At 43.5% G+C, this 23,201-nt stretch overlaps 1 protein-coding gene across 2 annotated transcripts in view; it reads left to right on the top strand.

The window, feature by feature from the left end:
- Positions 1-23,201, top strand: part of spns2 (SPNS lysolipid transporter 2, sphingosine-1-phosphate) — an 84,665-nt gene that overhangs the window by 42,297 nt on the left and 19,167 nt on the right. For both annotated transcript variants that reach the window (XM_020650438.3, XM_065962885.1), the window contains exons 3-8: positions 6,834-6,970; positions 10,729-10,880; positions 13,285-13,351; positions 17,572-17,714; positions 19,170-19,322; positions 20,653-20,842. In XM_020650438.3, the coding sequence (XP_020506094.2) occupies positions 6,834-6,970; positions 10,729-10,880; positions 13,285-13,351; positions 17,572-17,714; positions 19,170-19,322; positions 20,653-20,842 (842 nt within the window). The remainder of the gene's footprint in view (positions 1-6,833; positions 6,971-10,728; positions 10,881-13,284; positions 13,352-17,571; positions 17,715-19,169; positions 19,323-20,652; positions 20,843-23,201) is intronic.

The raw sequence follows: 23,201 nt of genomic DNA, 5'->3' as shown, positions 1-23,201 counted from the left end.
AGGTGCATGTGTGAACAACCAGATCAGGAGGATTTCAGGGACAGTCCTCCTGAAAAATGTTGATATCAAGTCATACTCTTTATTATAGTGATTGAGTGTCTGAATAATCTGAGAAAAACAGCAGCACAAAGCTTCTTCTTGTCTTTACTAAAATAGATATATTTTTCAATTAATGTGACAAACACAGGAAAATACATTAAGTTCTTTTAACCTTTTTTGATGCTTCCTGTCTTAAATGTGTGCAAAGGACTCAAATTCTATTCTCTTCAGGAATAACCAGCCTCAAACAACACAAAAAATCTCATTATCAGTGTTTTGTTCTCCTAATCTCATCTAAACTGTTCAATGTAAACAGGGTGAGCTCAGTAACAGGAGGACATTCTTCTTCTACTACTCTGAAAAAGCAGCTTGAGTGGGCCACTGTGTTAGAAAGTTGTCAAAGCTGACCATTGTTCTTTAAACGAGGTTATGAAAACTTCACCTCCCCTCTGGCCTGCAGAGTAAACATCCACAGTGAACCGCGGCTTTTTCCTGCTCAACATGTGTAACATGTGCTCTTTATTTATGAGAGATTACTTCTGTGTTGATTAGCCCGGCTGTTCTTATCTCTGCTGGTGCTGTAGCGCTCACACTAACACTGCGGATATAAACACGGGGACAATGGTGATCAGTGCGGGAATGTGACTCGAGAAGATGGGCTGCATTTTTGACACGATTCACATCCAGGAGCTGTTTACTGTACGTCAATCAAACCTTTTCACTTCATTCAGACAGCTACCTGTTCATTAAGGCCCTTTAAGTCTGCAGCATTTAACACATCCTCTTCTACTCACCGGGTTATGAATCATTATTTCCTTTTTAAGACTTATTAAACTCACTGTGGCGCTGTGATTTTTTTGGGTGTGACCCGGCATCTGTGAAGCGCTGGTTTGTTTGTCTTTCCTGCAGCGTCTTTAACAGACTGAACACATTTATATTCCTGTCATGGAGTCAATTCTTTCTAATGAAGCCAAACAAATCTTACAGCAGGTCGTCAGTGCCCATTATTCTGCACGCAGCACAATCAGACAGCATGCACATTATCAATAGACAGAACACAAAGGGCCTCATTCACCAACCGCTCTGAAGAACAAAGTCGTTCTTAAATCCTATAATTCACCGATTCTTTCTTATGTAGGATTTGTTCTCAGGTAAGAACAGAATTTACTCTTTGAGCCCTCTTGCACACTTTTGAGTGCTGACCTGCTCGGGTTAAATGGCTGCGCTTATTGCATTTAAATTAAAACTACAGCTGTATAATATTATAAATTTACTTTACAATATTTAATTTTATAATTAATACAATTTTTAAAATATATTTTTATGATCATACAAATCAGAGTGGTCTTATAAAATATTAAAAAACAACTTAAGTTCACATACATGAATTATGTTGCATACCATGCGTCTTGTTTTGTGACTTCCTGTGTAACCATTCCTCAGTCAGCTGACCTCCTGCAGTAGTTCCTCCACCTCACAACGGCTCAAGCTTTATCTCCATCAGGACCCCGGTGCTCCACCGACGCCATTTTAGCGCTCCGTCAGGCTTCTCCACAACCTTTTTTTGCTACCAGCATGTGTGTATGTGTGCATGGCACTCATGCCCTTTTATGGGCATTAATGGGAGGTTACCTGTGCTAATTAGGAACAATGTCCGTTTGGTACATATGAGGAGAAGTTTGGATGTAGAATTTGAACATTTTGAAGTGGATTAGATATCATACACTAAACGTTCTCAGGCTCTGAAGGGACGATGACAGGACTTTATAGCCGTCCATATTTATGTGTTTCTCACACTGAGCAGATTTTTGAGTTTTAAAAGAAAATCCATAAATTTAACTTAGAGATGTATTTTTTGGGCGTTTAACAAAGACAGAGAGTTTGGATAAATGAGTTCAAACTAAACCTTATAGGCAGGAAGTTGCTCTCAGAGGAGGAAAGCGTTGTTTCTGAGTGTGACAGATTTCTTGTTTTGATCTTTAGTTTGCACCCTGACTGACAGGAGAACAGAGGGATCTTTTTAAACACCGCTTTTATTGTGACGGGGTGTTGCCTGGGAGCAGATGAGCCTCCGTGGAGGTTAAATGTGATGACTCTGCATCCGGTCTCAGTGACAGCGTCTGTCTCATATCACGCACATCGCTCCAACTGATTTTTGTCGCAGTCTTGAGTCCTAGTGTTTCTGTCAAGTTTTTCTGTTTCGTTTAGATTTTCAGTCGTAAGAAGTTTTATTTCCTGTTTTATTTTGTCCTTGTGTTCCTGTTTTCCTTTACTGTTTCCTGTTTTAGTTTGTAGGTTCTTTTTCTCACATTACTCGATTGAAGAGGTTCCTTAGCTGCTGTTTTTTATAGAATAAAAAGAAGAACCACTTTTCCTAATTTTGATTGGCTCAGCGTTGTGCCGGACCGTTGTGTTGAAGAGGGAGCTGAGCCTGAAGGCAAAGCTCTCGATTTACCGGTCAATCTTTGTTCCAACTCTCACCTGTGGTCATGAGCTTTGGGAAGTGACAGAAAGAATAAAATCGCGGATACAAGCGGCCGAAATGAGTTTCCTCAGGAGGGTGTCTGGGCTCAGCCTTAGATGGGTGAGGAGTTCAGACATTCGGGGGCAGCTCGGAGTAGAGCCGCTGCTCCTTCACATTGAAAGGAGTCAGTTGAGGTGGTTTGGGCATCTGATCAGGAGGCCTCCTGGATGCCTCCATCTGGAGGTTTTCCGGGCACACCCAACTCGGAGGAGACCCCGGCGTAGACCCAGAGTTGCAGGAGGGATTATATGTCCCGTCTGGCCTGGGAATGCCTCAGAATCCCCCAGGAGGAGTTGGAAAACGTTGCTGCTGAGAGGGAAGTCTGGGTTGACTTACTGCGCTTGCTGCCACAGTGACCCGACCTCAGATAAAGGGAAGAAAATGGATGGACTTTCCTCTTTTATAAATCCATAATACCCTGTGTGATCTGTCGTCTTTTCCTTTCTTGAAATTTACAGTTTATGCATTTCCTCGAATGCAGCAGATTTGTCTTTTTTTTAAAATCCTAAACAAAGGCATATTTCAAATCTTGTATAATCTCTAATCTGCATCAGGGCGATCCAGATAACCTCGGCACATCTAAATCTTTAAAAGCTCAGCATGTTGTCGGAATCCGATCATAAAAGATGTGATGAGATAAAAAGGATTGAAACTAACACTCCCTGATTATGTCGAGAGGTGAGCCTGTTTGTTTCAACAAGGTGTCAACACTCGCCGCTGCCTCTTGGCAAGTAAACAAAACATCTTATCTGTAAATCAAGTGTGACGCTAGAGCATCATCTTATTATTCTGAGAGCTCAAAGCGGCTTCTGTGGAAAGTCTTTATCTGATGCACATGCTTTGTCCTTTCAAGATACTTAAACTGTAAAACACAACAAACATGCAGGATGTTAAAGCTCCTGTGAGGAGTCGCTCATAATGATACAGACTAAAGTCATTCTGATGTCTTTATGACCAAACTATGCAAACAAGACCATCAGCTAGTGTCGTAGTACTCAAAATCAGTCTTGGCCTCGAGATCACTTTTTGAAGGTCTTGATCTCGATCCCTAAATGTCTCACTATTGTCTTGATCTCGGCGCACTCTGGTCTCGGGTATGTCTTGGTCTCGGTTAGTGTGGTCTTGACTACAACACTACCATAAGCAAAACGGTTGATTGTTTCCATGTAGTTCTGCTTTAATGTCTGCTGCTGCTGCGAGGTACAGTAGGTGTGAGCGAAGGCGATCACAGCACAGTAGAAACAGCCATGCTTTGCTCCGATGCCTGACGTCAGGTTCTCGCCAACTCCAAGTTCTCGATGGTTAATAGGCATTCATAAGAAAATCCCCACAGCAGCTTCAACCCGTTATAAATGTAAGTTTCCCTTCTGTTGCACAGAAAGCAAGAAAAGGTTAATAAGCATCAAAAATGGACGCACACTGCCAGGCTTCGTTCCCTTGTGCTAACACTGTTAACAGGTGATAATGAGCCTTATGCAATGTGTCTGAATAATATGAAATAGCACAGAGTCGTGAGTGTGTGTGGTCCTGCTTATGACCTTAAACAGGCTCATTAACGATCTGAGGGTCAGGATGTGCTTTTTTGGACAAGGTGCCAAACAATGACAGTAATGATCTCTGGCTTTGAATCCCTCATGGAAGCAGCTGGTGGTAGGTGATTGTGGACCTCTCCCAAGTCTTATCTCCTGAATGCACTGCAGAACACCCCCCTCTGTGTGTGTGTGTGTGTGTGTGTGTTTTTGTGTGTGTGTCGTTGCTGTGGTTGTAAGCTCTTTAGAGAGGCAGACCTGCACTGAGAGTCATCAGAGTCATTTAGCATCACACAACAGCACGCAGCCACCTGAACGCTGCACGCTGAAGGAGTCTGCGGACAGAGAGAGGGGGGGGGACCGAGGGAGATGGAGACAGAGAGGGAGAAACATACAGTAGAGAGAAGAGGAGCCAGAGACTCATTCTGTGTAATGAGCAGATAAAGTAATCGCAGCACCGTGAAAATACTAACTGTAATTGATTCATTTGTTAATGATGATTTAAATGAGTTTTAAATTAGATTGTAGATTACATTTTCATTTCTGGAATGGGAGAGTGGTTCTCATACAGGCACAGTGCACTCATACTCATTTGATCAGAGCGTGTGGTTCTTGGATATTAAAACTGTTTCAACTTGGACCGATGATTTATTCCAGAAGTGGAGACTGTGTTCGAGGTCTGGTTTCTTTTTGTCAGCTTGCAAAAAGTTGTCACCGTGTTTCAGAATATATTAAATGACAAAATGCATGAATCAGCAGCAGCACAGTGAAACACCATACCTCATTGAAGCATGCTTTTAAGATGCAGTCTCACTGAACTCACATGCCATCTGCTGTGTTTTTAATGTGCATGCTGCGTCTGCTTGTTGATTCTTTGCCTCGACATGAATACCTTTTTTTAATTTGTTCCTAAATAACTTTAAAAACAGAAAGATAACCCTGCACAGAATGAACTCTAGAGCCAAACACGATCAAAGAAATGAGAAAAGAACAACAACAACAAAAGAAGACAAAATTAAAGATGGTATAAAAAAAAAGTGCCACGTCAGCATTCGTCAGCAATTCTGACCGTCAGATAAACACAGATGCTCTGATGTGTTATTTTTGAATGTAGGACAGTGCATGACGGACTCATACAGTAACCAAACAATCATGCAACATGATTACTTCGGGTCTATTTTTGGTAATTATTCTGCTAAAATAGGATTGCACAAGTTCTTTAAATCCTTATTTTTCCTTTTACCACGTCATAGAAACGTTTAAAACTACAGTGATGCCATAATCTGATTATTGTCCCTCATCCAGCCGGCTGGCCTCGGCATCTATGGGACTGTGATGTTTGTGTCTTATGTAACACCCCTCCCCTCCTCTTCCCTCCCCTTCCCTTCCCTACCCTCCCATCTCCCTCTCCTCTCCTCTCCTCTCCTCTCCTCTCCTCCCCTCTCATCTCCCTCTCCTCTCCTCTCCTCTCCTCTCCTCTCCTCTCCTCTCCTCCCCTCTCATCTCTCCTCTCCTCTCCTCTCCTCTCCTCTACCCCTCCTCTCCTCTCCTCTACCCCTCCTTTCCTCTCCTCTCCTCTCCTCCCCTCTCATCTCCTCTACTCTCATCTCCTCTCCTCTCCTCTCCTCTCCTCTCCTCCTGCTGTTTGTTTATGCTGATGATCTGTCAAAACACTTCGGTCTGCCTCCCCAGCTCCCCTCACCGCTGTCAGGAGTAACATCTCTGCCCTTTCTCGTCTGCAAAGAAACAAAACGCGCCACCGAGGGCATTAAAAATTCAGCTCTGTTTGGGGTCGGCCCCTTCTCATAAATATTGACTAAAAGCCCAGAGACCAGGGCCTATTTGTCCACTCAGCGCCGGGGCAATTACGGATGACACATGTTAAAGTACTCTTGTTTCTTTTACTGGGACATAAAGCTGAGTGTAAGATATTAATACAGAGGAATTATTTATAGCCACCTCTGTCCTCTCCGTTTCGAGTTCTGGTGTTTAATTTATTGATTTTAATCATCTGCTTCAGGTTCATTTAACTGTAGTGATACAATACATTTTAACCATATGTTTATGTTATCTGCAACTTTTATGATTTACACTGAAAACTGGAAAAAGTAGTCTGAAGATTTCATATTTTTAGAGCATCTATGATACTATTAGAGCAGGTTTGCAAGCCTGTAATAGCTAACCTTTTGTATTTGCACCAGATGAGGCTACAAATTGATCAATTATCTCCCTAAAGGCCTTGGATCTTTTCACCAGGAAAAAGAACTTACCAGGAACTTTACCCCTCAAAGGTCTCTACATAATTGTCCTGAACTTAACAGGTCTTAAGTGTCTTCAGTGGAAACACAGAGCACCATGAGCCGGAGGAACATGTTGTCCTCTGAAAAGTTTCTCCTAGGATTAAAGGTTCTGTTTGAGTCTGCTGCTGTTGTCGCCTATAAATGAAAAAAAGCCACACATTTACTCTGCAAGCACTGCGAGGGCTCGCCACAAACTCCTTGTACTTTGGAGAAGTAGTACCCCGAGGGCAGAGAACATCTGGGGGGTTAAATAAAGTATCCAGACCTTTATATAGATCTTTGTCCCAGCAGTGGAAGCACACTGAGTTCCTCTCAAAGTACCTCGTCTCTAGGAAATGTCCGTGCTGTGAAGACTGTCTAAAAAATGTCTACATCATGAACACTCTGTCACTGTATAGATCCTTCATAAAATTCTCCTCCTTTTTTTTTTTCATTCCGCAGTCTTCATCTGCAGCTTCATGGTGGCAGCTCCCATCTTCGGTTACCTTGGCGACCGCTTCAACAGAAAGGTCATCCTGAGCTGTGGCATTTTCTTCTGGTCCATTGTGACTCTGTCGAGCTCCTTCATCAGCAGAGAGGTAAAACACATCACACATGTGCTCTGAACGAGAGTCGTTTTCTTTTCTATTAGCCGCGATACCCTGACGAGGTAATTATTCTGTTACGGTCTGGATATGCTTCATGTTAAAGCCGCTGGAATGAAATGATACGCTTGTTAAGTTAAACACCCGCTTTGCCTTTGTACACATTCTTTATTCCCCCACCCCCCACCCCCTCTCTCTCTGTCTCGCTTTCTCTCTGTCTCTGGCTAACAGCCAATCAGCTAATGAAGGCCCATGTTTCAGACTTGTCTCAATTACAATGCTTTAGTAGATAAGGCTGTGTCGTTACACTGCCTCCTGAAAACTGGAAATCTTCTGAAGTGCCCCTCTGTGTGGTGGGCGTTACCCGACACATTAAATAATAACATTATTCTGGAGGGGGGGGTGATATGAGGGAGGGATATCCTGCAGAGAGTAGCCATCACATTACAGTAAAAGCCCCTTTACTGTATACTTATATATGCATGTGTGGGTGTAGACAGACCTCTTATGCAGTCGAAGTAAGGGATGAAGTACGGCAGGCTGGTTGTTATGGAGGGAAGCAACATTGACGGGATGATGCACGGGTCTTGGTACACTCTTTGTTTCTGCTTTAACAACCCCAGAGCACTTGGAAAAAAGACGCTGGGCGCTGCGCTTTTACTCCAGGCGGCCGCTTTTAGATGCAAACGCTCTATACTCATTGAGAACAATCGAAAAAAAAGACGCTGGAGCTCAGAAAATACGCTAGGTGGAACGGGGCCTTGCAGACCCTACAGCGCTGAAACTGACCAATCAGAATCAACACAGTAATACACATCTCACAGCTGGCAGTCTGAGGGTGCTTGACTGGCAGGGATATGTGGCATTAGAGGTTGTGGAGTTGAATTAATGCAGCACATGTCGTGTGTGCAGAGCTGGGTCGCGGTGTCCCACAGTGTCGTCTCTGCAGTGAGTAAGCCCCTTCACTGCCACGGATCTTCAGCCCTGAGCTCCAGATGGAAATGACAGCGCGGAGATGTTGATGGTCTCAGGAGGGCGTCCTTTGACTTGAGTGCCCTATAGACTCATCAGCCAGGGGGCGAGATGGCAACATAAGCAGGAAACACGTTCAGGGTGCTTATGGCTAAGCTGAAGAAAGGCCGCCTCCCACTCTGACAAATGCCACAAATGCCCCTGGCTTCTGATGAAGAAATGAGGAGCGATCCTCGGCAGCCGCAGTCTTCTGCCCAGAACTTTAACTCCGCCCTCAAGTCATGTCTCTGAAAGTGCCAATCAAATGACACAAGACGCTGCTGTCGCCTTGAGACAGAGAAGAGACATGACATGTGATGAAAAGTTAATGACCACTTACAACTGAGTCCTATCATTACACCCGCAAGACACTCTGAGGCATTTTGGGAGGATTTGCAGCGCATAACGAATTCAGAACAAATGTAACAGAAATAGGACACAAGCATAAAGTCAAGTAGCCTAAAACACTCACTTCTGCATCAGTCAATTATCACTTTCTTATGATTTCCAAACTTCTCTTTTTATAGCTAAGGTGGCATCATTTGGCGTTTAATATCATTAGTACATTTGATTTGGCGCAAGAACAGCGTTAAAGAACATTCACGGCGGCATAATAACACGGTTATTGCATACAGCGCAGCGGGGCAGGAAACATTGCCATGGTAACAGCAAGCTCCACCAATCAGAGACAACGCTGTGACATCCTATGATCGTTTGTAGAGGAGTTCTTTTCCCCCGATATCGAGAATATACTGTGCGCAGGTGGAGATTTGCCTCAACCTGTCTCATATCAGTTAGCATGCTAATTTGCTGATATTAGCATGCTAACAGGCTAAAATAAAACTGTTCATATTATTTATATTTTAACTAATTCAACAGTGCATCCTATAGCAGGTCATAGTTAGTATGTTAGTTACACTGGCATCAGCTCATACAACATGTAATATATTATGTGGATTATGTAGCAGCCTCATAGAGCTGCTAGCATGGCTGTAGATTTCATGTCATGTTTGAATATAAGTTTGAAGCAGCCTCGAGGAGTAGATTTTCCTTAACCTCCTCGCTCTCTTCTTTCCCTTACATGCTTTCCATCTGCCTCTACAACCAACAAACCTCATTTTTGTGGCGCTGATGCTTTTAGCTGTTTGTCATGTCTGCTAGCATTTCAGTTCCAAGTGGCGATGACACAAACTGAGACCGCACAAACAAAAAGGAACCGCCATCATGATGCCGCTAAACGACGCGGCCATGAAAATGAGAAAATAGACTGACTGTAAATCAGTGGGAACAATGTTGGAAAAAAAACACAGCAGCAGTAACGCGCTGAGGTGATAAATCATAAACACAGCGGCTCATAAATACAAAAGAAGAAGAAGAAGAACAGTTGACTGTAAACACACATAACTGAAAATGATATGGGTAAATACCACAGCAGAGACGTTATTTTTGGATGCATCTCTCAAGTCTCGTCTTACAGGGAGGTGTGTGCGTACAAGCAAATGATTTATGGCTGTGTGTACGACCTAATGACATGACGTCCCATCACCAGCATGAAGCCCAGAGTGACAGCAGAGGGCTCGGGTCAGTGCAGGGATCACAGCGTTAGCTCTGCCTCCACTTCTTACTGCACCTTCATTAATCTCTGCACACGGCTGACAAACCCCACACAGAGTGTAACCTTCTCGCACTCTCACACACACACACACACACACACACACACACACACACACCCACACACACACCACAGACTCACATCGTCAGGGCCTGCTGCGAAAACAAATCAAATTTTGCGGAGAAATCTCCACAGAAGAAAAGCTAACAAACTGTCTGTTTTTTTTTTGTACGACTGTCTCTACGTGCAACTTCTACTTCCATCTTTTGTCCCGTTGTATCATTCCACTGTGAGGGGAAGAAGCAGATTTCTCTGCAGCCTCACAAGCTGACATGTGAGTTCATATCCAGTGAGTAGTAGTTGCCATGGAAACAGTTAACAATCCAGCTGCCCACACAGGAGCCCCCCTGCCAGCGTGCACGCTCCTATTAGAGCCTTTGGTCTTCTTTATCTATCAGATACTATTACATCTGATTGAAGATTATTGGCTATGGATGATTTAAATGTTGATGATGAAATGCTCTCTCACTACTGAATACATTAGTCATAAATCTTTTGGTCGATCAAAGATTTCCTCCTCCAGACTTTTTAGACCTTGTGCAACAAAAATCAGAGCTGAAACTCGAAATCTTCCTCGGACTGAGCTTCTGAGTAGTCACCACAAACAAGGGATGTTATCAGTGACTTGTTGTTTTATAATTTCCAGTCCTGTGCCTCAGATTATCAGACAAATAGAGGAATCTGAAACTGCACCTGACTCTCAAATGTGCTATATTTACCTTAAACCTGACTAGACTGATACTCATAACTGAGTCTGTGAAGTTCAGGGGCTGAAATCTAGTATTTGTATCATAAACTGTTGAACTTGTTGTCATGAGTATAAAATGATTATACGAAGAAACGTTATCTGTACATTTCAGCACATCTCAAACACAAAACGTTTGAAATGACCGAACAGATTTTTACAGAGCTGCTGCAGAGGAAGTATCTCAAGGCTATCGGTAGACTTTTACAGTTTTTCCACTTTCAGGAAGACGACCTCTGACCGTGACAAATATCTGTAAGGTCTGACTGAAACTTTCCTGCAGAACTGGATAACTAACCTCGTCTGTCTTTTCTTTCCCTGCAGTATTACTGGCTGTTCGTGCTCTCCAGGGGCCTCGTGGGTATCGGAGAGTCCAGCTACTCCTCCATCTCTCCCACCATCATCGGAGACTTGTTCACCAACAACAGCCGTACCATGATGCTCTCTGTTTTCTACCTGGCCATCCCCCTGGGAAGGTAAGAGCCAGACACATCCTGTTCTATTAGAACAGACTACTGTCTATATTTATCACACTGTCTTTAGGGTCTTATTTGAAATCTGTGAATCATTTCTTCCAGTCCAGCCGGCTCGTCGAGTGTTAGATTTAAAGGTGCAGTGGAATCAGGAAAATTAGCACAGATAATTGAAATGTTCCTCACATAGAGAAGGTCAGACTCGCTCCTATCGTGCTCTCTGTTTTCTGCAGCATCAGCAGCCACACAAAGAGCTCAGGGCCTCTGCAGAAAGAAAGGCAGAACTTAACTATTGGCTGTGTGAGAGTGTGCGGAGCTTAAAGGAGAAAAAGAGGGAGGCTGTTTGGAGATGTGGCGTTGCAGCATGTGAGAGTAGGAGAGTAGGAGGTATTATTAAGCTCAAATCTCCAGTCTTTTCAGTTCATTCAATCAGAAAAAGGGCCACAGGGAGAAAACAAACAAAGAGTAATAAAAGATGAATGTGCTGGTGGAGGGGGCACAGGAGCCACTTGAGGTTTATCGTTCTATCCGGGGTTTCACAGCATGAGCCCGAGCTGCTGCACGCTGCAACGTTTTCCAGCTGCTGCATGCAGAATCACACTCCGAGCAATGGGCTGCAGGCTCTCCGACACTTAAATTATGTAAAACATGTCGTTAAAAATGATTGTTGCAGAGCAAACCACACAGATGAATGGTTATGAAGCTAATAATATGTTTTTTAAATGGAAAATTAGAGACAGTTTGTGCAAATAAGCAAAGGAAACAAACTAAATTGCCCTCTGAGTGGCTTTGTTATCGCAAGCCAAAAATGTTTGGGTCACCCTAAACTGCCAGGCAACACACACAATACAAGGTGAAAGAGTGGGCTTCGGTAGAGCGCCGCTAAACATCCTTTTCCAGTCTCCCACTTGTTTTCGGAGGTTGTTATGACCGTTTCCAGGAAATGACCTCAGGAATCAGAACAGAGTCTCAGGAAATGCTCCCTGCTCCCTCACCCCCATGATTCTTTAAAAAAAAAAAAAAACGTGCCCCCCTCCGGTTTATGTGTTTGTGTCTTTGATGCAAACGGGCCTTTTCATGCCCGTGTTTTAGAGTTGGTGCTGAACTTTCCAAACACTCTCTGTGTGGACTCTGATAAGATTAGTCACTCACTGGAAATATCATCTGCTGTCTGAGGCCGTTTATACTGGGCTGTTATTTTTGGAGAACTAATCATGGAGTGTAGACTGCCCCCCCCCCCGCTCTCTGAGTGGGCAGAAATGTGAGTTTTACTGTGTAAAGCCAGTTAAGCATGTTTTGGCCCTTCAGCATCCAGTCCTGATAAGAAGCCGCTGATTATCAATCTATTGGAGGCTATAGTCCACGTTACAGCGGCCGTAGCTTCAAATGCAACCTCCGCCCCAGCCCTTTGCTTCATGTCATCCCCCCTCTCTCTCCTCCCAATGTTTCCTGTCTCTCGTCAGCCGTTGTGTCCAAGGAGAAAAATCGTCCAAAAATATGTTTACTTGTGGCTCCTTTCTCGCATGTCATTCCTCGCTCTCTCTTTCCCTGCTTTCCGACTCTGTGCACGGCCCTGTCTCTACAATAACGGGTTAAAAAGCCTTGAAAACATTTGTAATCATGTAAGAGAGTAGAATTAATCGTAGAAAATCTTCCCAAGCAAACATTTGTCATTCTTGCATTGTTGATTGTTTAGCACCAATACGCCAAGACAAATTCCTTGTATGTGTAAATGTACTTGGCAGTCCAGTCTCAATGTTTACAGAGACATCTAAAAAGCTTTGCATTAACTTTGTCATTACGGTGCTTGAATTTGATCATATCACTCCTTTGCTGCTCATACTGTCATATCTCCACTGTTTTAATCCTCTTTGTCCTTTAAATGCTGATGTTTATCTTGCAGCGCTTATCACAGCATAGCGGTCCTCTGTATCTGATCTGATGCGATCTAGCAACATTTCCCTCAAAGCACTTCCCTCTCCTGGCGCACAGAAACACCCTTAAACTCCAGAGAAAATGTGGTGAAATTCAATCGAACTGGGACAACAAACGGCCCACGGCTAAGACAACAATGTGAGCACGGCTCTGTGGTCGCTCGTGGGCGGCGACTTTGCACCTGCACTTTGTGACTGCATGCACAAATCACACGTCCACAAATAGACCAGCTAGCCAAGTCGCTACCGGTGCTTTGATCAGTTCCACTGTCACAAACTCTCCGTGTCAAGCACCCGAACACTCGACACGGCTTAAACAAAACTACAAGCAGGATGTGTGTACTGTAGGCGTGAGATGACAGACTCAGCTAACCCAGGACAATGACTCATAGACTGAAATATAACACAGACTGATGGGCGGCAGAGTCAGAGAAATGTATGTGATGGTGTGTTGTGTTTCTGTCTTTCTGCAGCGGCTTGGGCTACATCCTGGGCTCCAGCGCCAAGGTGGCTGCAGGAGACTGGCACTGGGCGCTGAGGGTAAGGGCACCATCATCATTTACACACAAACATGCACAGAGACAGATGCAGAACCCCTCATGCAGAGCTCAGTTTAAAATATATCCACAGAGGCTACTTTCCTCTGATGTCACACTCTGGGAGGAGAGTTTGTTGTGATCCAGGTTTAAGTTGTTATAATGTAAGGTGTCAGTCAATTGTCATTTTTTAAATAATGAGCAACTTAAGTGACAATGTGAAAAGAAAACTGTGAGAATCAAATGATCGTATTTCAATGAATAACATGTTAGCTAGCGTTAGAACTTCAACTCAACTCACGTTAGGGATGTAAACATTGAATCGTAAAATCGATATAAATCGATTCAAAGGAGTCAAGATTGACATTCGCACTCTGAAAAATGAATCTCAATAACATTTAAATTGAAGGTGTGGAAGCATTTTGGCTTCCCCAAAACAGAAAATGAAAGAGGAGAGAAGATAACAGACAAAAACTGTGAGCAAATAAATTGAAGAAGACAGGGAACTACACAAATAGCACAACCAACATGATGAAGCATTTAATCCACACCACAATGAGAAGCTCCAATCTCCTCCCATTGTTGAGAGAAAAAAACACACTGACAAGCATGTTAGCATCCCCTAAAGGAATCTTTTCCACTCATCATTTGTCTTCAGTCTCATTTTGTAAAATAAATTGAGACAGAATCGTATCATGAGTTGAGGGAATTGTCCCTTACTCACGTCATGAAGTTATGAATTTATACATTTTAAAATTCAGCTTGACAATTTATTTTCATTATGGCACAAGGGTGTGTGGGGTCAGTGGTGGCAGACGCACCCGGAGGACACACAAGGATGACCAGGTGTTCACCGGTCACGACGCTGTCAGAAAGTGACACAGCGTGCAGAGAGGGAAAGGGCTGGACAACTCCCCGCATCAGAATGAGCATCTGCCTCTAGTCTCCTGCAAAAAAAAAAAAAACCTTTCTTAAAATAATCTTTCTAAAACCTTTCACATCCAGCTTACTCCACATCCTCTGATATCGGTTAAGCAGAAAAAACATATCTGCATGTCGTAGAAGGAAAGTTCTGATGCGATGACTCTGCAGAGAGGAAAGTGGATTTCTATTGAAAAGGCTGATATCAGTCGCTTCCTCCTCAGTGGCTGTAAACACATTTATCTTTCATTACACTTTAAACACAGAGGTCAGCTCTGGGGGAAGCGGGATCAATGGTGTCCTCGGTGACAAAAAACAAGGTGCCTGTAGTTCCTCAACCTGTGAAAAGCTTCTTTTGTCGGTGCTGGAACTAAATAAAACAACCAAAGGAGACACATTCGCTCTGTGCCCAAAACTAAATACATGTCTAGGGTGCTGTAAGGGGTTGTAACTGCGCTGTGGATTGTGATGAGGTCGACCCAATGTGTGATTATGTCAGACAAACAACGAGTCCAGGACCAGCCGCAGAGAAATAACCACCAGCTAACCATTTCAGCTGCAACAATAACACTGTCTTTTTTTCAACAATGAGAACAATGGAAAGCGGGGAGGTTATGACGTCTGAGCCCTGAGAAGTATTTAAGGAGAAAATCATCTGTAGAATCATGAATGTGAACCAGAGACGGCTCTAAGGCCACATCCTGATGACCCTACCTCTAGTTTGGAATAACTCTGGGACAGTGGTTGAAATCTTTAAGAAGTAGGAGTCGGAGGTGACGTGTACGTCCCATATTTCAAGCTTTGTGCATATGACTTCAAATGTAGTTTGTGTAGATCATCGAAGTTGTTATTTGAGTTGCAGTAAACTGAAATCTTCTAACAGATCTTAAAACTGCTGCAGGATTACTTTTGATGATATGGGCTACTCTGGAACCTGGAGCCATGCGTCATGTAACATTGTCTAAGTTAATTCTGGAAATGTTCATGCACCATGCACTCCTGTTTGGAGTCTGAAAGTCACTTGGAGGGCTGCAAGACCTTCCTGCTACCCAAAAAGAATCAGGACAACCTAACAAGCGCTGTCCACGTTGCATCTGTTAAATATTTCATTCTTTGCAATGTGAATTTTAGTTTCCGCTTGCAAACAGTATGACATGTGGTGCTTTTATTTTGTAGGATCACAACGGCTCGCGGTGACCCTATACGAGTCAAAGCTCAACATCTCAATCATGGATGTGGATATTATTTATGCACCACTACCTCCACTTTGTACAACAAGCTAACTGCTGAGTTTACTCCAATAGGAAACAATAGAAACAACATATTTTGTCGCTGACGCTTGCTCGCGTCTCGTGCTGTTAGTAGCCTTTTTTCATGAAATCTAGCAGTATTGGGAGGCAGCCTGATAGAAACTATCACCGCCTCGCTGGGTCTTAAAATAAGCTTAAGTTAAGTCATTTGTTTCCAAGTACTGGCTCACAAAATGCCCCAAGGTGAACCGAGATGATCTCCTTTAATAAAGTCTATTTTCATGTATCTGCTTAATGGTTCTGGATTAGCATGTTTACTGCCTGCTCAGGAGCAGCTACACATGTTAAATCAGGAGTATACATCACTGTTGTCATAGCTGTCTTTTCACTGGAAGTCCTCAGACAAAGCAGTCGACAGTGAACAGCTCTATAAGACATACCAGCTCTAAGAGAGAGAGAGAGGGAGGACCAATGAAAAGCTCTTGCAGGACTCCCTGCTGCCTTCAGGGTCAGCTTTTAAAATCCCTAAAAAACAAATGATGACCTGAGGAACCTGCCGGCATTTAAAGGTCGACATTAAACATTCCCTCAGCGTGTCCCGCTGGAGGAGATTCCTGGATATGACAGCTCTCTGCAGGTTTGAGGAAACAGGAAAACAGGACGTCCATTTCTTCTTGTCTTGATGGAACGTTAAAAACACACAAAGAGCGGGGCGTGTTTTTTTTTTTTTTTTCCACAGCAGCCACAATGACATTCCAATAAAACAATCTCAAAGCCAATTAATCACCGTTGTGGCATGTGGAGGAAAACAAGTACTCAGACATGAAACAGGGTCTGTGCTGCAGTATCCTGCTCTGAGGAAAAAAACACGACAGCGCTTCCGTTTGTTTTCGCCCAACATGTTCCAGCCACCTTCATTGTTTGGCAAAAAAAAGTGGACGAAAAAAAAGTGGACGATAAGAAGGAACAGAGGAGGAGGGGGAGAAATGAGGAGCAGCAGAGGGCATTAGCTAAATCGTTTGATTGCAAAGCTTCCATACAGGAAGTGTCTTAACGTGCCCTGAGAGCGTCAGGGTCAGAGGTCACAGGTTCCTGGTGTCTCTTTGAATTATCATGTGCAGACTTGAGTGAAAAAAAAAATTGGATTATATCCTTGAAGTCTGAGCTTTGTATCCTGCGTGAAAAGCAATTTAGAAGACTTTCGCCGAGGACGCTGATGAAACAAAGTCGCTCGACAAAAGCAGAAGAGAGACACAATATGGGAGAGGAAATAATCAGTGTAATCCTCACACCGATGGGACCATAAACATTATGTTGAGCCACATTATGAGCCGCGTTATGAGCCACATCATTTTGCAAAATTACTCCCTCAATAAAAAAAACCTGAGGACACACACACATTTCTGCGATACGTTTGCATATAAATGAGCTAGGAAACATGATATCATGAATTTCCCCTGACAGATGAAATTGGTTTTTGCTTCTGTGTGCATTTGTATCAGTCAGAGAAGTCCTCTCCCACACATCCCAGCATGTTTTGTGTCTTTGTTTCTCCCCTGCACACACACACACACACACACATGCAGGGACAGGCTCTCTCACAACCTATAAAAGATGATGGTGAACATAATAGCAGATGAGCACCTTTGAGGGTTTCACCTTGGTGCTCACAAAGCGGCCAAAAGCTCTTTCAGAGTCCTGAATGCTTTTACACACAAACACACACACACACATATATACACACACACACACACACACACACACACACACACACACACACACACACACACACACACACACACACACACACACACACTCAGTGTGCCAGCAGAGTAAGCAGAGGGAATGTCCTGAGCTGCAGAGGGCTTGTATAGGATGTCAGGCGTATCGGCAAACACAGTCACTGCTCGTCCTTTCAGATTGTAAACACTCTGTTCTTTGTCCCCACTCTCATGTCTGCCCCTGCTACAAGCCCCGCCCACTCTGACCATCATGTCAGTGTGATGTCTTAGCACAATCCGAGGTCTCACAGGTCTTTTCTTTTTTCACACAGGTGTCCCCAGTGTTAGGGATCACTGCTGGGACTCTGATCCTGGTCTTCGTGCCGGAGCCCAAGAGAGGCAGCGCCGACCAGATGGGAGGACGCATCAAGCACCGCACCTCCTGGTGCTGTGACATGAAGGCGCTCGCCAAGAAGTAAGCTGCAAGGAATACACTGGCAGATTGATTGATAGTTCAGGGACGGGATGTACGTCCACAAAATCATCACTTTTATTCCCAGCAGATCATTAAGAGCATGCTGCAGCGTCAGTTATTAGAAACAAAAGAATGTAAAGGAAAAAGATTTATAAGGGGCCATGCTTCGTTCACAGGGGGCGCCAAAATCAACATAAACTGAAAGTCGCTCATATGAGCTTTAAAAGATTGGCAAGACTTAAAACACAAACTTTCAAAGATAAAAGAATCGTTTTTCAATATGAATACTAAAATAAAAAATGTAAATACTTAAAAAGGACATATTATCCCCCTTCTCCACCTTTTCAAACAGTCCCCTGTGGTCTAAATGAAACATCTGTGCTGTGCTTTGGTCAAACTATAACATGAATCAAGTACCAGAGGAGGTTTGTGACCCTGTAGAAACCAGCTCTCTCAGAACGCTCCGTTTTGGTGTGTGTGAGAGAAAATTTGAAACGGAGCATTTTTCTCTGTGTTGTAAGACTTATTCAGACCACAAACAAAGGACTGGATGGGTTTATTTCATATTTTGTGGCTCGGTAGACACTGGTTACTCAAATATATGTTCAAACACACTGTACCAGTGGATTTTCATAGTATGTCCCCTTTAAAATAAATGATCCAGACTATGATGAAGGTACTAGAGCAGACATCGGTCCATGCAAATAAACTACCTTTCCACACATTTATTAAAAAAGCTTGAAAAGAAGTTAAAGGCTGAATTAAAAAACTGACAAGACAAATATGTTGTTAGATTAAACACGGCATGAACAACAAAGAATCCGGTCTAGACCTGCTCTTGTCTTGAGGTAACATTTGTTATGAATTGCTGCTACACAACTAAAGATTGATTGGATCTTTCAATGGTATCAATTAGAGGCATTGAAATGTCAACAGCAGACACAGTGAGCTCTGCTGAACTGTGAAGGGAGCTTTGACACTGTGGAGCCTTGTTCTAATATGACCTGTGGGCTACATGTCTCTCTTTTTTAAAGTTATAAACTATGACAGAGCCACTTTAATGTAGCCATGCAGGTTTATGGGGGACTATTTCAGGAGAGCAAACACGTATGAGCCTCCCCCTGTGACGCTGAGCTGTACACAGTCTGCCACATTCACCACCAATGGCAACATGAAGAGCGTAAAATAGTGTGTTATTTTTGTCCGTCACATAAAACTGTCAGCCTTCTCTGCATACAGTATATCAGTGTACCTCCCATTGAGCTCCAGAGTCTCGTTTCTCACCTCTGAGCTGATGCTTTAATCCTTTTGTCAAACTCCATATCATCTGTCTTCTACCAGATTTAAGATTCAGAGGATGAAGATGTTTGAAATTTCAGAACCGAAAACAGAATCTTATTTCTCTTCCTTTGTGAGCCCTGATAATCAAGTATGATTTTCTATGTCTTGTTTTAGTCGGAGCTACGTGTTCTCCTCCCTGGCGTCGGCAGCGGTGTCTTTTGCCACGGGGGCGTTTGGCATGTGGATTCCTCTGTACCTGGTTCGGGCCCAGGTGGTGCAGAAGACAGCCGAGGCCTGCACCAAAGAGATCTGCAGCAGCACTGACAGGTGAGGGGGGAATGACTGAACACAGAGTGCAGGATGGGAGGTCTCTGCAGCTTCAGTTTGAGTTGGTTATCTGAAACAAGAATCCAGTTTGTGTTAAAGATCCTTATCATAATAAGACACATCATTTTTATATGTGCATAACCCAGCTGCAGCTTTATCAACCTGCTACATGGTCTGAAAACATGCAAGGAACTTTGTATGTTTTGGACGAATCCCAATTTCAGCCCGTTAACCTCTTGACCTACCACATGCTACCATGTAGGGTAAAAGGTGTTTGCATGTCTTGCAGGGATAAAGAGGTTCTGGTCCATAAGCCCACCAAATCCCCCCTTCAAAAGGAGACTTTTTAGATGGAAACTTCAAGTACTAAGGAAAATAAATTCTCAGAATTCTTTGAGAAACTAAGAAAGCTTTACATTGAACATGGCTTGGGATGGCTACTGCTAAATGTTTCCATGCAAAAATGTTTTAATCAGACTTACACCTAGTTTCTATTAATGTAAATGTACGGAGGCAAATCAACGAGAAGTACTTCATTTCTGTGGAAATCTCCCTGATATCCAGTGTGCCTGCAAAACTCCTCCCCTCCGTAATATTTTGGTCCAGAGTTTGCCTCGACTACTTAAATTTTTTTTTTTTTACTTTTGCGGTAAATTTTGGAGAGACCGTGCTAGTTCAGCTAACAGGCTGCTAACTAGCCAAAATGCTATTTCTTTCAATTCCGTTGCCGATGTTAATCGTAAAGCAAATTTTTGTTGTTAAAAATAACTTGTTTATTCAGTTTTAGCTCATTGTGACTCTGCTAAAATACGGTGAAGTTTGACATTAAATACAATCAGATTTGTCCGTTTTAATATGCTCAGTCGTCCTCTTCATCAGTTTGTTTAAAACAGACAAAATAAGCCCCTCCCCCTTGGCTTCAGGTAGCTTCCTTCAGGTTTCTATCCATTCATAAAGGCATGTACTTCCTTGCGTTGGACACTAGGAGGCATCACCTGTATTTTTATAGATCTGTGGACACCAGTCACATACCTAAATGAAAACGAGGCATGAAGATCTCAGTTTAACGTAGCTTTTGTTGTGATGTTGTTGTAAGAGGAATTCTAAAGAAATGCGTAACAAATGATTCAAAGAAGTGATATGTGAGGCACAGTAAAGTAACATGTCCACTGGATAAAGCAAAATAAAATTGTCATAACAACAGGTGACAAATGTTCTAGGATAAGATTTAAACTCCTACCCCTTTTTGGAACAATCTGAAAGGTCAAATTTATTTAAATTGGGAGATCCAGTAACACTTGTTCCCTCTTTTCTCTGCTCTTCCGTCTAGCTTAATCTTCGGTGCGATCACCTGTGTCACGGGTCTGTTGGGCGTGGTCATCGGAGCTGCCACCACACGGTTTTGCCGGCAGAAGACCGAGCGAGCCGACCCGCTGGTGTGCGCTGTCAGCATGCTCGGCTCGGCCATCTTCATCTGCCTCATCTTCGTGGTGGCCAAGAAGAGCATCGTGGGAGCTTATGTAAGAGTCACTTCCAGTTATTCTCTTGTGTTTTGATGTTTTGTCTGCCGCACAGGAAGGCGACTTCAGCAGCGCTCTAGCTTCCCTACGTCTCCAAATGAACATGTCCCGAATCAAAAATGTCCCGCTCAAAGGGGGCATGTCAGCATGTTAATTACGGATTAGCCTCAGGAAGAGAGAATCAGAAAGGAAAGTCTGGTAACCACTCTAACAAGAGCAGGTTTAGATGAAGCTCATCATGAATAAAGACGACTCAGGCCTGAGGCAGCGAGTCGGTGTTTGTCCTCATAATGAAACATTTTAAATGCAGCTTACATGATGGAGACGCCTCGGGAGCTGCTGCAGGTGAAAGAGGTTAAAACCTCCTTCGGCCAAAAGTTAAGACTCACAGGCAAATCTGCAGAGATCTTCGCTGCCTAATTTCCTCATGCAGGAAAGGGTGCAACTTAACAAGCGCTGCCCTGAAACAATGCCGTCTGCACTGCCAGACTCACCCGGCAAACATATCATTCTTATCAGACACAAAGGAATAGCAACGCACTCGGAACAACTAATGAAGCTGGAAAGCTGAGAAGGATTGGGAAATATTTCCCATGCGTGAAATGGAAAATAACAAACTGGCTCCCGTGTCCCGAATGTGTGACCTTGGCTGGTTTTTGGCTCGTCTGGCCTCGTTCTCAGGATGTTAAACAACATGATGTGAATGCTTTTATAAAACCACGATATCCAGCAAACACCAGCTCCTGGACTAAGAAGTGAAAAAGCTTGATCCAAAGGCAGTCAGACTAATGGAAGAAGATGATGGGGGGGGGCATCTCCAACACCTTCAACCAAGTCCAGTGACCTTTGGATCATCTATGAATGACCTTGATAACTGAGCAGCTCCACAGACTTAATGAAACACTGATTATTATCTTCTTAACTACTTGTCACTAACACGCCCCGCTGTAGTTTCTAACAGCGACTACACAAAGTATTTCCTAAATCACACATAATTACTCACCCCGGAGGTGATTTTGATTTAATGAATCCAAATATGAACTCTGATGAGGTCAAAGGGCACACATTTATCACATGTTTGACACGGGCGTGACTCAGCCAATTAGAGCAGAGCCTCACAAGTATCCATATTAATTACAGCGTTACAGATCTGTCCGACTCGATTTGAGACGAGTGCTGCGTGACAGAGGCGGCGGGAGTAGAGACACTCTTTACTCAAGTTTAATCACAGACACCTGTGTGAAAAAAAAGGTTTGAATAGAGGGTCTGATTCACCTTCTGAAAGGTTCTCATAGCCTCCATTTTCCACCGTTTGTTCAAAGAGGTTTCCTTAAAGACACTTTGACCAGATGCAAAGGTAAAAACACGATGATTCAGAAATGCTTACAATAAAACAATGCTATCAATACCAGCGAGCGTTAAAATAACTGAAGCTATATTTCTATATTGCATGTCAACATTAGTTTCTTCAATCAAACTGTGGAAGGAGATATGCCCGCACACTTGCACAAATGTGGCAAGAAGTTTTTAATCCATCACAATCACATTGTATTGTAAATGATCATTTATCACCTGAAGAAGAGCTTTGTACTCTAACTGTACACATCTTCTCAGACTTCTCTACTGTACAGTGTTAATTCAGTGTTCAGCACAGCAGCAGTTGTAAGAGATGGACTCGGGTTTCATGGCAAAGCGCTGACAGATGTGTATCATTATAAGGCGTGACGCGGCAGTAACGGTCGCTGTTGCTCTGCGGAGGCCGTCTTGACCCCTCGCAGCTGTTGTCTCGTCGACACAGCTAATCTGAGGAGCGGGTCAGGCTTCTCTCTTCAACATGTCGGTCACGGTGTCTGGTTTGCAGCTCTCGCAGCAGAACTGTCTACATCCCTCGCCGTCAGACTCCTTTTGAAGCTGTCCGTGCTGTACTGCAGGTCTGACACGCCGGCAGAAGGGTGATTCCCCTGGCAGGAAACACACATCAAACCCGTCGTGTTAAACCGTGCCAGACCAAACCAGCCGATACAGATACAGTAGAATCCACTGCAACCAAATCCCTCCGGGGTTGTTTTTTTAAGAAAGTAGCCAAAAAGCAACACCAGCTGCAGCTGCTTTTATACAGAAGCCAGCATGCAGTACGCTGTCTACTCCACTGTGGTATTTCAAGTTTACATTTTCTGTTCCACCCATGCAGGAGTAGGACATAAATTCAAATGTTGCAGCTGCATCTAAACTTAGGAAGTGTTCAAAATGTTTCCCCACTGAATATACAGCTTGAACGAGAATAAACAGCCCTTATCATGCCGTGCTGTTTTCAGCTCAATGGAACCAAAATGAAAGCCTGCACCTCTGTGTATAATCG

This window comes from Labrus bergylta, chromosome 14 (assembly GCF_963930695.1).
Source record: "Labrus bergylta chromosome 14, fLabBer1.1, whole genome shotgun sequence".
Lineage (NCBI taxonomy): Eukaryota > Metazoa > Chordata > Actinopteri > Labriformes > Labridae > Labrus > Labrus bergylta.
Note: the sequence above shows the minus strand (reverse complement) of the source record. Positions and strands in the feature narration are given on the sequence as shown.